General features: G+C 39.1%; 1 protein-coding gene across 4 annotated transcripts in view; it reads left to right on the top strand.

Annotated features, from left to right (window-relative positions):
• SV2C (synaptic vesicle glycoprotein 2C) overlaps positions 1 to 15,556 on the top strand; it is a 106,328-nt gene that overhangs the window by 71,323 nt on the left and 19,449 nt on the right. For all 4 annotated transcript variants that reach the window (XR_013977162.1, XR_013977163.1, XM_080972612.1 and 1 more), the window contains exons 5-10: positions 8,691 to 8,824; positions 9,766 to 9,855; positions 11,659 to 11,769; positions 12,101 to 12,189; positions 13,044 to 13,208; positions 13,966 to 14,099. Coding sequence is in view for 2 of the 4 variants with exons in the window: in XM_080972612.1 (XP_080828738.1) it covers positions 8,691 to 8,824; positions 9,766 to 9,855; positions 11,659 to 11,769; positions 12,101 to 12,189; positions 13,044 to 13,208; positions 13,966 to 14,099 (723 nt within the window). In the remaining 2 variants the exon portion in view is untranslated. The remainder of the gene's footprint in view (positions 1 to 8,690; positions 8,825 to 9,765; positions 9,856 to 11,658; positions 11,770 to 12,100; positions 12,190 to 13,043; positions 13,209 to 13,965; positions 14,100 to 15,556) is intronic.

Genomic DNA, 15,556 nt, shown 5'->3' with positions numbered 1-15,556 from the left:
AATTTGTACAGTATAGTCCTGCGATGACCCACCTTAGGTCAGGCTGTGACCCACCAGCTGAAGACTAATGTACTACGATGAGTTGAATTGGAGTGGAATTTAACAACAATAACAAATAAACCCCAAAACTACAGCCCTGGGTAGTTGAACTGGGATATGCCTTTTTAGAATTAAGAGATCTAAAGATACAATTTAAAGAAAAGGTGAGCACAGCAGGGAATAGATGGTGGAGAATTTTGCATGTTGAAGGTGATAAAAAAGAAGAATCGTAATGACAAAGCCAAGTAGTTTCACAAGCTGGTTAGTAAATTGCTGTTCTTTTGCCTCTGTTCCCATATAATCATTTTCTACTGTGGGAGTGCTTGCCTGCAGTGATTTCCTGGCATGGAAATCACGCAGTTGTGCTTTATATGCATGTCTGCTCAGCAAACCAGGAACTCAGTCATGGCTCATTATATCCACACCTGACTCAAGCAAAGATACATCAGATCAGTGGCAGTGTTGTAGATAGGGCATTAGAGTTGGATTGAGAAACATGGGTTCATGTTTTGTTCAAGTATTCCCTGTGACTGTAGTCCTGTTTTTCTAGGCCCCAGTTCTCCATGTGACTCTCACGTGATTTTCCTTCCTCCGCCTCGCTGGGCTCTCTCCCCCCCCTCCGGCGTCCTTCCCCAGCAGCCTAAGAGCTTCCAGGCAGGGGACAAGAGGGAGGGGGCCGTTCTCCATGTGTAGATTGTGGAACTCTGAGGCATTGGACACCATCGCAGTGGGGATAAATAACATCAAACACACTTGTAAGGGTTATTCACATAGTTACCCTCATTACCTTTGCGTTGAGAGCAGCATGGCCTCTATGGGAGTCCTCCTGGGCTTCTCATAGTCCTGAATGCTAAGTACTAAATGAGTACCTGATTTAAATCTAAGTGGCTCCAGCTTCTCTCCTGTATATCAACAATAGCTCTGGCACTCAATTTTTAATAATAGCTGAGGCATCCAATTTAGATTTCTGGGGAAATGTTTCCAAAAGTCGTAATTGCTTTTAAATGTCAGCAAACTGATCCTGAAGTAGAAATTCAATATGTTTTTATAAATAATCCCAGATGAGGGCAAACGTTTAAAAGCATCACTGCCTTCTTTTATTGCATTGCCATTGCTTGTTAACGTTAGAAACTAATAGTAACAAGATAGCCAGACACAGCCCTAGTTTTACAAACATCTGAGGAGGAGGTAAACCTGTTTCTTGACTGTGCCATTGCAGACAGCAGGTGTGTGCTCAAATGAGCGAATGATCCATGATACAATAAAACCTGTACGTATATAGAAAGTTATGTCAGAGAAATAGATTCCAGCCTTGCCTTCTTCCTGCTATGCTAGTTTTCTGTAGCCAAGGAACAAACCTCAATTATACTATAACTGATCTGTCAGAATATTAGTATTGTCCTAGTTGTTTATTCAGTTGACAACACTCTTCTTGTAACTCAGTATTTTTTTTAAATAACTTTTATTTTGCTTTAAACAGGTGCATATAAATATAGACAACCAAAATTACAAAGGAAAATTCCTTAATAGTAATGGAAAAAAAACTTTAAAAACTACAAAAAATATCAAAGTACATAACACAGAACATAAGCAACTATGGAAAAGATAAAAGAAAAGAAAAAATAAAAGTAGAAAAAAAAATAAAAATAAAAAGGAAGATGAGCCAAAGCAGGAAGGCTCATCTATTGTACACTTCCGTCAAGCTCACAACAGATCATTATTCATATCAATTATCTCTATCTGCATTCCAAAGGAATCCCTCATCTTGGTATCAGGGAACATTTCTCTATGCAGCATCATTCTAGACATAGCCAGATCTTTCTTGCTGAGCCCTTGTCCCCTAAATAATTATTTAAACATTCCCATTCTTCTTTCACCAATTTTTTAGTTTTATCTCTTATTGCATCTGTCAGCTTTGCGAGCTCCAAGTACTCGCACAATTTGACTACCCATTCCTCTTTAGTGGGTGTATTTTTATCTTTCCAGTGTTTTGCCACTATAACCCTTGCTGCTGACGTTGCGTACATAAATAGCCTAGTTTTGTTTTTGGGAATTATTTTTAGTCCATAATTCATTCCAAATATTTCTGAAACCATTCCTAGTAAAAATTCTTCCGGTTTCTTGCTAAATGTAGTTTTTATCAATCTCTTTATCTCTTCATAAATCATGTTCCAATATCTTTGTATCTCTAGACAGGACCACCACATATGGTAGTATGTTCCTATCTGTTCCTTACATCGCCAGCACTTGTTATTGTTTGATTTATTTATTTTTGCAAGTTTTACAGGGGTCAGGTACCACCTATAGTACATTTTCATAAGATTTTCCCTTATAAGGAAACAAGCCGTGAATTTTATATTTTTAGTCCATAATTCATTCCAAATATTGGGTTTGATTGTAACTCAGTAGTATTTAAGATACTGAACAAAACTTCTAATTCCATCAGCAGTGACTCTCAGCTTTTGTCTGTGCCAGAGTATTTCAGTCTTAACCAAAAAAAGTTTAGTTATTTAGTATATTCAGGATGTAGGCTGACTTACTATAATAAACCAGTTGTTTTCCCAACAACGTATCTTAAGCTGTGTACATATTAATGGCTTAGAATGCAGCTTAGGTCATTCTTTTTCTCAATTCAGGTTGAGGTTGTTTGCAAGCAAATGCTTTAAAATGTATTTCATAAGAAATGACAGGATGGATATGGATTGTGACTGGGTTGTGTTTACACAGCTTCGCAAACCAGTGGTGGAAGCACACTGGATGCAGAGTGAACTGGAGTGTGTACACAGCCCTTACTAAAGAGTTAGAATCAGTACTGATCTGAATGCTTTAAGGGTGCCACCCAGTGGCTGTTCAGCAAACTTCCCTGACTATATTTTTAAAAAAAAACACACACACATTAATCCTGTAATTCTGCTCTTTCTAATAACTCTCTTCAATCTGTGTCCCTCATAGTGATAACAATATGAATAAAAATATTTCAGGTCAGATTTCCTAAATGAAGGGTGGGTGGATGAAGGAATAATTAAAACATGCAGCTCTGTTAAGATTTATTGATTAAATATTTTTTATCTCCTCTTAGCTCCTCTCCTTAGCTTTCAACACAACTTACAAATTCTACTTCATAAATCATAAATCATACTTCATAAATAAGAAACCACTCATAAACAAATTAAACCGCACAAGTACATAGCAGTAAAAATAGCAGTACTAACAGCTTCAACCAGTTGATGTTGACCAGTTTTCCAAGCCTGGGCACACAGGGTGGATTTAGCCTTGTATCTGAAGTATAGTAAAATCTATGAAGCTAGTGCAAAAAGGTTCAGAAAAGCCTAACATGCCCAAATCAAGAGATGTATTGCTGTTACTGGTTTTTCTATCCCTTTGGTGTTCTTTCACAAAATGTTTTGAGAGCCCACAAAGGTCCTTTCTCAACCCTGAAAATGTTCACAGGAGAACCTCCGGCACAGTCCTAACAGATCATTCAATAGCTTTGTTTGCAGGTCATGTTAAACCATAATTAATGTTTTGTTTTGTTTTTACTGTGAAGGTAGCTCCTTCTTGCTAGCGTACTGGAGGAACATGTCACAATCCCTGGTTTAGCATTATATCTGAACTGGGTATCACTCCAAACAAACCACAATTTGCGTTTTGTTATAACATTTTGTTATTGGTTTCCAAATCTTGGTTTGTTTGCACAAACATTTAAATTGGATCAGTTATGACATGACAATTTCACATATATTCATCTGCAGAAATCATGTAACAGCCATTTCTTTGTTGCAAAATACTGGTACATTCTGCAGAAATTTCCCTTACTTTGTTTTAACAAATATGTTGAAAATGGGGGGGAAACCATATTAAAGAGAAAGCCACTTTCACAGCCTTTGGCTTAATGTTTTAAGTAAGTGATTCTATGTAAATTAGAATCTTCGTACATTTTTCCATTGCCATTGATCTGTCCTACGCTAATACCATTCTGTAATCTGTCACTGCAGGTTAGGTGATTCATTTGGTCATTTCTTGTAATCAGTAGAGTGAGAAGGTGATATTCAATGTGAAGCTGCTGCAGAGGCTGAAAAATGCAGTTACTGTAGGTTTTATTTTACAGCACAGCCTGAGAAAACTGTTCCCAGGATGCACTTGGGCTATTGTTTTAACAACCCGTCGCCCCTTGGAACTTGCTGCTGTTTTCAAGATTAATGACTTTGGAATTCAGCATTTGCAGAGAGCAAGGGTGAAGTTTAAGTCTGCAGAGCTGCACTGCCTTCTAAATGAATCAGACAAAGAACACATATATCTTCCTGTTGTGTCATAGCGAAAGGGTGGTGGATGCAAACTGGTCAGAAGCCAATAACATATCTACATTTGGCACCAGAGTTTATCTTCAGATAAATACATTTGGCATACATTTTTAGAATCAGTTCTAAAATGTCTGTCTCAAGAAGGGCAGCCATGTTAGTCTGTTGCAGCAAAAATTAACAAAGAGTCTTATGGCACCTTAATGACTTATACATTTATTGTGACACATTTATTGTTATTACTCTTCATGGACTAGAGTCACAACCCTGTGGAAATGTATGTTTGGTTCTTTGTATTAAAAATACTTTTTAAAGAACACTTTTTTAAAAAGACACTGGCTCGCTACCCTATGGTAATATGGAAACATGAAGGAGAGCAGACTTGTCAGGATTGAATAAGTGGCAAATGTTATTCCCTGTTGGGATATATATATATTTTTGCAATTATACTATTTCAAAACTGCAAGTGAAACATTTCAGACATGGGAGCGTAGCAAAAGCTTAATTACAACTGAGAGAAGGAAACATCTGACACAATCATTAGGAATCCCCTGAATCAAGCCCTTGGAATTATAGGTGTCTAGGTCTGTAGGTATTGAATGGTTGGTTTTTATATTTGTTTGGATCGTGGAGCTATAGAGGAAGTCAGAGGATATTGTTTGCTTTCATCTGTAGTCACTTTTTATATCAGTATAACTTGCTTGACATAAAAGAATCAGCTTGCAAAGTGGAATTGCTTTTGGGAATCAGGTTTATCCCAGGTTGCTGCCAACTTCTGTAGTACAAAAATGACACCTCAATTTTTACAGATTAACCACACTCTACCTTGTAGTCCTGCATCCTGCCCCACCCTTCCACATATTCACGACCATGCTACTTTCTCTTAAATCATACTGTCTAGTAACAGCGAAGCCTTTCTGGAATAGCAGGTATTCTTGAGGAAGTGGTAAAAATCTGCAACTGCTTCATGTTCTCTATATCTGTCGTCAGGTGGAATGTTAGCTGCATTTTGTGACTTTGTGTTAGCTTTAGAATGAATTACGATGCTTGCATCAGAATGTATGACCAGCTATACTGAAGCAGCAGGGGGTTCTTTCCTGCAGTCACTCTTAAAAGTAGAAATAGAAATAAGGCTTGATAGAGGAATGTTACCAGTGTGGCAGCCCCATGGAAATTCTCCCATAGTGTTTATTCACAGTCCCTGGCTGTGTTCACACGTAATGATAAGCCAAAGCATGATGATGAGTGAATGCTTGAACTCCTAAGGTTTGGCTACAGCTTGTGGTTGAGGAGGGAGCTTAACCATGAGACCAGGTTCTCTCAACATGCTAAGCCAAACCATGGTTTAGCTGCCACATTGCACTGAGCTAAAAGGACCAAGGAGGAGCAAAGCAGGGTTCAAGCTGCTCTTTGGGAGCAAGCAAGTTTGCATGATTCCAGTAAGTCATAGTTTGGCTTACCACGTCACAGAAGCCAGACCATTATGTAACCCAGTAATGTGGCTTCATGCTTCTGTGAGTTTTCCTATCAGTGGCAGTAAAGGCATAAACAATGATGGTGCTACAACTTTTAGTGAACATATTTAAATGCTACAAAGAACAAAAACTTGCCACAAGGATTCCATGTCTCACAGCAAGTCTGTGACAGGTATAATCCCTCCCACTGAAAGCAGTTAGCATGAACAAAGGTAGCAAATTCCTGACAATGAACATTGGTCTGGAAATCACTCATATATAATCCTAATTTACCTACTTCAGTGTGGCTAATTCCTGTGATAGTGCCAGTGAATTTGTGGATTCTGTGGGTCTGAAAACCATGGGCCTAAAATAGACATTTTATGCAGGTCTTCTGTTTTACTGACTGTATCTCCCCTGTGCAACCAAGATAAGTGCTGTAAATGTAGCAGTTGCAGTTTTAGAGTTTTCCCATAGGATTTTGTTTGCAGGACAAACAGCCTTGCTAGCTTGTACATATTGGCTGTGTGATACAGAAGTACATGCAACGTGATTTGTTAAAGCTAAAGTATTGACTGGATTTAGATCTTATCCTTTATTAAATAATTACAAAGAGCTGAGCACAGGAAAGAGATATTGCAGATTCAGAATTTACTTAACCTTTATGTTCATTTCTATGAAGATTAATTTTATTGATAATTAGGGCTAGTGTGATTCCTTTTATTTTTAATATGATGTTTGGCACGAGAAAGATGGCTTCATTTTCTTGTGCACATCTGATTGAGCAATCAATATCTTTGCTAATTATCACTTTTGATGATCGCTTGTTAGATCAGACTTTCTGTGAGAATGTGTGCATGGCAAACGTGCAGAGAAATAATTGATTCACTTTTCAAAGACAACTAACCAGCAACTGTATCCCAATTTAATCTTTAGCCTGGCTTTGAATTTCTTAAAGGATGATGGTAAAAAACCAGAACATGCAGAGCTCCCAGACAGCTTTCAATCTCCATTTGCAGGAAGTAATTTTTTAGAAGACAAAAGGGGGGAAAAAGTGAAATCAATCTTTTCTATGAGAAAAACCATATGCAGCATGAAACCTGCTGCTTTTAGTTGAGTGATGACATGCTGATGCCAAGAAAAAAAATGAATGTAAAGTTGTGAATGAGCTAAACAGCATATATATTACCAAATACGATCTTGTAAAAGACTACAAGCCTGGAATGTGGTCTAAGAACACATGATACATCCAATTTGCTGAAGCTAAGCAGGTCCAGGTTTGGTCAGTGCCTGGATGAGAGACCCATATGTGCAACCTTGGGTTCCATGATGGAAGGCAGGCAGGCAGGCGTTACATTACATATGCTAGTGCTTGGAAGAGTACTCTTCCTTCCTTTTTCCTGCTGGAGCTATGAAGGGAACAACGAGAGGTGCTGTTGTGGTGTAATGTTTTGCACTCCCTCCACCTAAATTCAGGTGTAAATATGTGTCAGTAAACCATATTTCTTAAAGACACTACAGTCTCTGCTGTACCTCCTTCCAAAGGAACACAAGCCCTGATAAAGTGCCAAGACCCCTGTAATCTTACTACCACTCGGCTGAGATTGGAGTGGCCTGTAACAATAGGTTGAATTTGTTGAATAATAACTATTGACCCTGTGGATGTTTAACATCCTAACAAAGTAGTTATGAATACAGAGGACTGGAATCAATGAAACAGTTCTGCTAGTGGGAGCCAGTGCAATGAGTCCCACTAGTGCAACAGAATGTTCCCTCCCCTCTCCTCCCCCTGCACCCCGCAAACCTGCCTGGGGTGGATCAGGAGAACCGCCAGAGCAGTGCATGGGGCGGGGGGGGGGGAGAGAAGATAAGAGGTTATCTGTCTGGCAAGCAGAAATGCTTGCACTGACAGAACAATCATAATAGCGTGACAATGTAGATTATAGCATTTGCATTTTAAAAGGGCATTCTTAGAAGCATTGGATGATGCTAAACAATGTATTTTGTAAACAAATACTGCATGTCTTTTGCTATATTTGTAATAAGGATATTTAAAAGCCCACTAGAATAGCATTTCATTTGTTTTAATTCTTTCCTTTTTCGCATTCACACACTTCAGATTTTTCATTCTCCTATTTTAAACTAGTTCTTAGCTTCCCTTCCTTTTCTTTACACACAGTTTGTCTCAGTCACACACAAACACCACCCATCTTTTAAACAAAACCAACATCTAACAAATAATTGTCTGGGTGTATTTTAATTTCTGACTATTATTGTCTTATTTATCTGTTGCTCACTCTCCTTGAAGATTCATTAGCTATTCTGGTGGAAAGTTGTAGGGAAAACATGGAACTTTCGCAGTTGAGAAACACTGCTTACTGTTCAAGATATTAAATGAGAAATCTCGAGAAAATACTGCAATCAGTTCAAGAAAAGTGAAACAAAATAGCCAAAAAAGGGTATCTGTTTTATTCATGGTATGGCTATTATAAATATATATCCCAATCATTCTGTGCTTTCAGCTTGTTGTGCTGGACAGGAGACACAAACATAACTCAACATAATGCTTAATGGCAATTATGAACCACAACTAAGCAGCAACTTTCATGGTTGTTTTATGCTTCTAGGGGAACATGCTGATATTTTGGGATAAACCACTGTAGCCTTTAATTTTCAGTTTTATTTCCTGATATAGTGTAATATTTGATTCAAAAAGTTTCAAAAATGTGGGCTCACTGGAAAAAGCAGGTGCTTTTCTCTTCTCTCAAAAGTGACATCTCATAAGCCATATCAGAGTATCAGTAAATTTCTCATGATCAACAAAGTCAACCATACAAAATATGCCATGTTTCTAAGGCATTGCCCTTTTATGTGTGCGTGTGCTTTCTCCCTTATCCAGGATGGAGTTTCAGCATGGGATCTGCTTACCAGTTTCACAGCTGGCGAGTGTTTGTTATTATGTGTGCTCTGCCCTGTGTTTCCGCTGTGGTGGCACTTACTTTCATGCCAGAAAGCCCAAGGTTCTTGCTTGAGGTAAAATGCCTATATTATTAAATAACATAAATTTACCTGGGGCTTCAGGTCAGCCATGGAGACTCTGCTGTCTAGACGACCACTAAGATAAATCAGACTCATGGGACTGGGGCAGGGTCTTTTCATCAGTGGTGGCCCCATATCTTTGAAACCGCCTCCCTGGAGAATGTTTGGTCCCTCTTTGGTGATTTTCAAAAGAACTTTAAAGGCCTGATTCCACAAAATTTTATGGATTTTTTAAAACTGTAATTTTCTTGGTTCTAAATCTTGTTTTGTAAACTGCCTTCTGAAGGTGTGGCTCTAAAAGATGGGATAAAAATAACTGAAAAGGTAAAATAACTTTATGTATAACAGAAAAGTTCTAACCCCTAGATCTGCTGGCTGGAGGGAGTTAGGTGCTTCTTTGCCTTTTAGGAAGTCTTGTATACTGTGAAAGCCCCACCTATGCCCACAGAAATCTCTGAAGACATAGATATTTTGCTAGCAGTGCTCTCACTTGCAGTAGCCTGTGTTAGGCCAGAAGAAGGTAGAAAGACCCCAGCATTGGGACCACCACCTGTGTCAGTCGGAACTATCCCCCCCCCGCGCGCGCATTTGAACCAGTGGGAGGAATTTTTAAAAAGATCCATCAAAGTCCCCCAGAGTCAAACCAGTAGGACTTTGGAAGTGGCAGCTGATCTGCCATTTCACCCATGTGACAAGCACTCAATATACCACACCACACAGTTGAAAATCAGCTAAAAAGGGGAGCAGCTGGTGAATTCTGGGACTATAGGAGGTATGGTTATCAGTTTTTCCAAGGGAATAATGATAGTGGGTGAGGCAGGAAAGGTCAATTGCTTAGCTATCATTACATTATTATAACCTCTCAGCAATTTCAGTTCTTCAATTTCTATTTTAATATATATATGTTGCTTTACCAAATGTGTTCATATCTGTAGGTTGGGAAACATGATGAAGCTTGGATGATTCTCAAACAAATTCATGATACAAACATGAGAGCTCGTGGTCAGCCTGAAAAAGTTTTCACAGTAAGTTGTTATTTGCACCATTATGCCTCATTAGCCCAACATCAAAATTTAGATGGATATAGTTGCTGGAAAGCATGGAAAGTGTTCCTTTTTTCTTAAGGTAAACAAGACAATTAAGAATATCTGTCACAGGTGGATAGATATTGAAAACATTTACTGGATTAAGGGTATGTTTTGAAAGTTAAGGTTACTAATGCTATGTAAATGTGAGGTTAAAGGCAAAGGACCCCTGGATGGTTAAATTCAGTCAAAGGCGACTATGGGGTGTGGCACTCATCTCGCTTCAGACTGAGGGAGCTGGTGTTTGTACACAGACAGCTTTCCGGGTCATGTAGCCAGCATGACTAAACCACTTCTGGTGCAATGGAACACCGTGACGGAGGCCAGAGCGTACGGAAACACTGTTTACTTTCCCGCTGCAGCGGTACTTATTTATCTACTTGCACTGGTGTGCTTTCGAACTGCTAGGTTGTCAGAAGCTGGGATGGAGCAACGGGAGCTCACCCCATCATGTTGATTCGAACCCCTGACCTCCCAATTGGCAAGCCCAAGAGGCTCTGTGGTTTAGACCACAGTGCCACCTGCTTCCTATTAATGGCTATGTAGTAGCACCTTCACTGTGTCTCTGAGTACCAGTTGCTGGGATGGACAAATAGGAAGAATGCTTTTGTGTTTATACGTTTTCACTGGCATCAGGTAGGCCATTTTGGAAACTGGGTGGGCATTTGGTTTGATCCAACAGGACTTTTCTTATGTTTAATGCTATCCATACATTTTTGTGTAATGTAAGAAATGTCATCTCAGTAATTACAGAAGCAGGTGTTTGGTACTGTCCAAAAGCGTTTTCACTTAGAATAACAAATTTTCGTTTAGAATAACAAAAGGGTATTGTTCAAACAGAGACTTACTATGTATCTATCATCTATCTATCGATCGATCTAAAATTAAATGTGGCAACTAGGTTCATAATAGCCAAACTTTTTTTTTAAAGAATAGTAAGTATTTGTGAATTAACAAGTAAAGGAGCACAGGGATATTTCAATACTGAACTGGCTGATTATATAAGAAAGAAAGAATTTTTGTAAGAAAGCATCTTTGTAAAAAATATTATCTTTGTATTTATTTTGTCTTATATTGATTTAATATGAAGCTGTGATATTGCCTTTTTCATTATGTTTTTGCTGGGATGGGAATGCCTTCATTTTGTAAAAACATATTAAGAAATGCATAGGTGAGTTGGATGCTAATCAGCTGTCTTAATAATGCTCAGCAAAATAACCCATTCCCTGTCTACTCCTATATATGCCTACAGTGGTACCTCCGTTTATGAACTTAATACGTTCCGGAAGTCCGTTCTTACACTAAAAACATTCTTAAACCGAGGCGCGCTTTCCCCAATGAGGCTTCTTGCCGCCGGTGCCCATCCACTGGTCGGCTTCCATTCGTTTTCCGGGGCAAAGTTTGCTAGCTGGAACACCTCCTTCCAGTTTTGCGGAGTGCGTTGTCCGAATCGTTTGTTAACAGAATTGTTCTTAGACCGAGGTATGACTGTACTCAGAAGTTCCATTGAGTTCAATGGGGCTTAATTTGGATTGCATGCTAAATTGCCCCTGCCTTGATATGGCATATCATTCTGTGCAGTTGCCCTTCATGACACAAAAATCCAGCTTCCCTTTCTTTCTAGAAGCTTTAGGCAGGGTTCCTTCCCATCATGAAGTTCTTTGCCTATCCTCATTTGGATAATATCAAATAATGTTTGCTAAGGGGAAAGAACATAAAAATCTTTTTTTGTGCCTTCCATAGGTTAACAGGATAAAAACTCCGAAGCAAATAGATGAGTTTATAGAAATAGAAAGCGATACAGGAACCTGGTACAAGCGGTGCTATGTCAGAGTGCGTACAGAGCTGGATGGTGTAAGTAATTAATTTGAAAAATATTATTTGCACTGAATATGAAAGCAGAACTATAGAAATGTAACCATTGAAGATTGTTGTTAACCTTACCAAAAATTATTTGAAGACGTGCTTTAGTTTTTTAAAAGAATGAATAAATGTTCTCTGCTGCCATGCTCACCAGAGATGTTCGAGATGATGGTGTCTACTTTGATTTAATACATTGCTTTTATCCAGTGTTTCTTCCCAATAATTTCAATTTAGCATATATGGTTGTTATTATTATTATCCTTTTCGTAGTACTCTAAATTGAAATTTAAAAATAAATGTTTATTTTCTTCATCTTTCACAGATTTGGTCAACTTTTATGAGGTGTTTCACTTATCCCGTCAAGGACAGTACAACCAAACTTGCAGTAGTATGGTTTACTCTTTCTTTTGGGTAAGAGCAACAAGACACACATGAAGTGGTTGTAATACTGATTAAGCAATACAGAAAAGAAAGAAATAGAGCAATTTTTGTCAAGTATTAAATTTTCACAGCTGTCAGTAGAAGATCATGTCTTATTAGAATGATAAGTAATGGAAAGAGAAATAATAGATGGCTTCACAGCTGCATACTATAAAAAGGTTTTTTTCAGTACTAGTGAAATCTCTGAGATTACAGTGGTACCTCGGGTTACAGACGCTTCAGGTTACAGACTCTGCTAACCCAGAAATAGTGCTTCAGGTTAAGAACTTTGCTTCAGGATGAGCACAGAAATCGTGCTCTTGCGGCGCGGCAGCAGCAGGAGGCCCCATTAGCTAAAGTGGTGCTTCAGGTTAAGAACAATTTCAGGTTAAGAACAGACCTCCGGAACGAATTAAGTTCTTAACCCGAGGTACCACTGTAATCAAATTATGGAAATGAGGCTCATACAGGAGACCTCAAAAGCTACAGTTATAATTGTTGTTCCCAAAGAGTGGAAGTATTTTGCACTAGTCACTGTGTATTGGCGAAAATATTGGTTAAACCAGGCATGGCCAAACTTGGCCCTCCAGATGTTTTGGGGCTACAATTCCCATCATCCCTGACCACTGGTGCTGTTAGCTAGGGGTGGTGGGAGTTGTAGTCCCAAAACATCTGCAGGGCCAAGTTTGGCCATGCCTTAGTTATACACAATCTAAATCTATAAGATATTTTCAGGCATTTGGAGGGGGGGGGGCGGAAATAGTGTAATCAGTAAATCTGACCACTTAGGCTTCATTTGGCTAAGAAAGATGATTCATTGAAATTGTATCTATTGCTTTTCACAGATACTATGGATTGTCAGTCTGGTTTCCAGATGTGATTAAGCATCTACAAGCAGATGAGTATGCTTCTAGAAGGAAGAGTTTTGAAAATGAGATAATAAAAGACTTTGACTTCAACTTTACTTTGGAAAATCAGATTCACTACAATGGAACATTCGTCAATGACAGGTTGAAATAAATAAATTAAATCAGAATTAACTTTATGAAATAAAGAAATAGTAGTGTGCATCGATATCCAGACTCCTCCCCATCCTCCTACAATCAGTCTTCATCCTTAATAGTTGTTATGGTTCCTTTGACCATGCTGCCTTTGAAGATACTACTTCCATAGTTTGAGTTACTAGCATGCAACATTTGAATTGAGTGATGAATTATTGGCATCCATCTATCTTGAGAGACAATGGAATACACCTCTGGGGTGAAGCCAAACTGCTGCATCATTAGCGCTGAAGTGAACCATGGGGTGCGAGCCTGGGCAGTGTGTATGGAGGTCCTGGGCTGCCCAGACCACAAAACCTCCATCTCAAACTTTGGATGTGGTCCAAAGGAAAGCAGAGCAATACATTTGGCACCAACTTGGCTGCAGGAGTTGCTAGAAGGGGGCATACAAGGCGCCATCCAACTGTCTTAGGGACTCCACTCCATATTTGAGTAGGATTTATTCCTTAGGGGTGTATGAGGTGTTAGGGGAGGGGTAATACCTTTGGTGAGGGACACATTGTGCTCCTTCTGGGGTAGTTCGTCCACCTTTGGCCCCTACCCTGCACTAAGCTCTCACCTGTGGCTCCTAGAAGCTGTCAGCATCTAACAGTGGCCATATTCCAGGAAATGGCTTCGACTGGCCAGCTAAACCAGGTGAGGGTAGCCTCTTGTTGTTCACAATGACCGTAAAAATCTGACTGTAAAAATCTCTTCTGTTGCTCAGGTTCACAATGATGAAATTCAAAGCGGTTACATTTCAAGATACTGTCTTTAACACCTGTTATTTTGAAGATGTTACTACGCTGAATACGTATTTCAGGAACTGCACTTTTGTGAGGAGCATTTTCTTCAACACAGGTATGCATTGCAGGAAGGAAGCTCATTGTTTGCTGTCCAAATCCATGGGGGTTCCATTTTCTCAAGCATTTCTTTCCAGAAGTAAAGTGGTTATAGATGATTGCAATGAAATACAAGACAAGTTAAAAAAAAAACCACTTTCTCTGTGTTCCTACTAACTGTTTTATGTTGAATTGATACATGGGCTTGTAAACTCTACCATGTCATCTATGTTATGGCCAAGCTTCCATGTCCATTTTAATGAGGAAGCATGGGGAGGTTTAGCTGCACCTGGTGTATAAAATGAAGGAAAGAACACAGCCAACCAACCCTGAGCCCCTCTGTCATGAAGCAGTTTCTGAGGCTCTCTGCTTATTGAATCATGGGGGAAAGGGTAAAACCTTTGCAGCTGAGGTCAGGTTGGGTCAGGTCAGGTCAAACTTCTATGCTTATGGTCAAAGCCCTTTGCAAAAATTCAGACAGGCTCAGAGATATATTAGGTTACAAATCACTGAGGTATTTGAGTCAACAGTGGGAGGGAACATTCATGATTTCAAATGGGCAATGTGTAGCTATCTATCTTCCATGTATGTGGTCATTTATTTGTGCAATGTGTAAACCACTCTGCATATTCTGACATCTGTGCCTTTGGGTTATTGCGGAGCTCCTTCCTTTCAGAAGGTGCATTGCAAGTAATAGGAACTTGGGGCTTCTATGAGGTAGAACCCCCCACTTCTGGAATCCCCAGCCCAGTTTTCTTCTGATACACAAGAAGATTTGATTTCATTTAAAATGTCTATATATCACATTTCCAAAGCAATTTACAGTAATAATTCTTTAAAAAAAAACAAAAATACAGTTAAAAAACAGATTAACAGCAGCAAGAAAGGTATTTACAATCAGAAAGACAAGCCACCAGTTACTCATCCAAAGCCTTAGATGATAAAAAGGTATTAAGCTGTCATCTAAATCATAACAGGATTGGTGCCTTCTCCAGTCTGGCTGAGGATTATGTAAGCAGGGGCCTGTACCTGAAAAAGCTCTCCCTGGGATCCCCATCTATTTGACCTCTTGAAGGCAGGGCACTTTGAGTCCCAAACTGGACATCAATGCAATTAGCACATACCTTTCTTCTAATGTAAATAGCAGCTGAGGGTGGTTGAGAAAGCATTGGGACCATGAAAATATTAAAACCTTGGTTTACCAGAACTTTTGCAGAGAACTAAAGAGTTAACATGATTCAGTACTGGTCAGTGAGGCAGTAAAGAATTTGTGGCATTGCATATCTGGCTTCTAGTTGGCCCAAAGCAGGATGTGGCGGAAGCAGAAACAGCAGATTTATTTATTTTTATTTTGGGGAATGTGCAGTCCTACATTGGATAAGGAGATCGTAATCCTCCCCCAAAAAGGCATTGAGTGTGACTTGTGAATAATGGGTGTGAATAATGTTACAGTATAGATCTACTCAGAAGTAAGTT

The sequence above is a fragment of the Podarcis pityusensis genome (assembly GCF_964106645.2).
Source record: "Podarcis pityusensis genome assembly, chromosome: 11".
Taxonomy (NCBI): domain Eukaryota; kingdom Metazoa; phylum Chordata; class Lepidosauria; order Squamata; family Lacertidae; genus Podarcis; species Podarcis pityusensis.
This window is presented reverse-complemented; position numbering and strand designations above follow the sequence as displayed.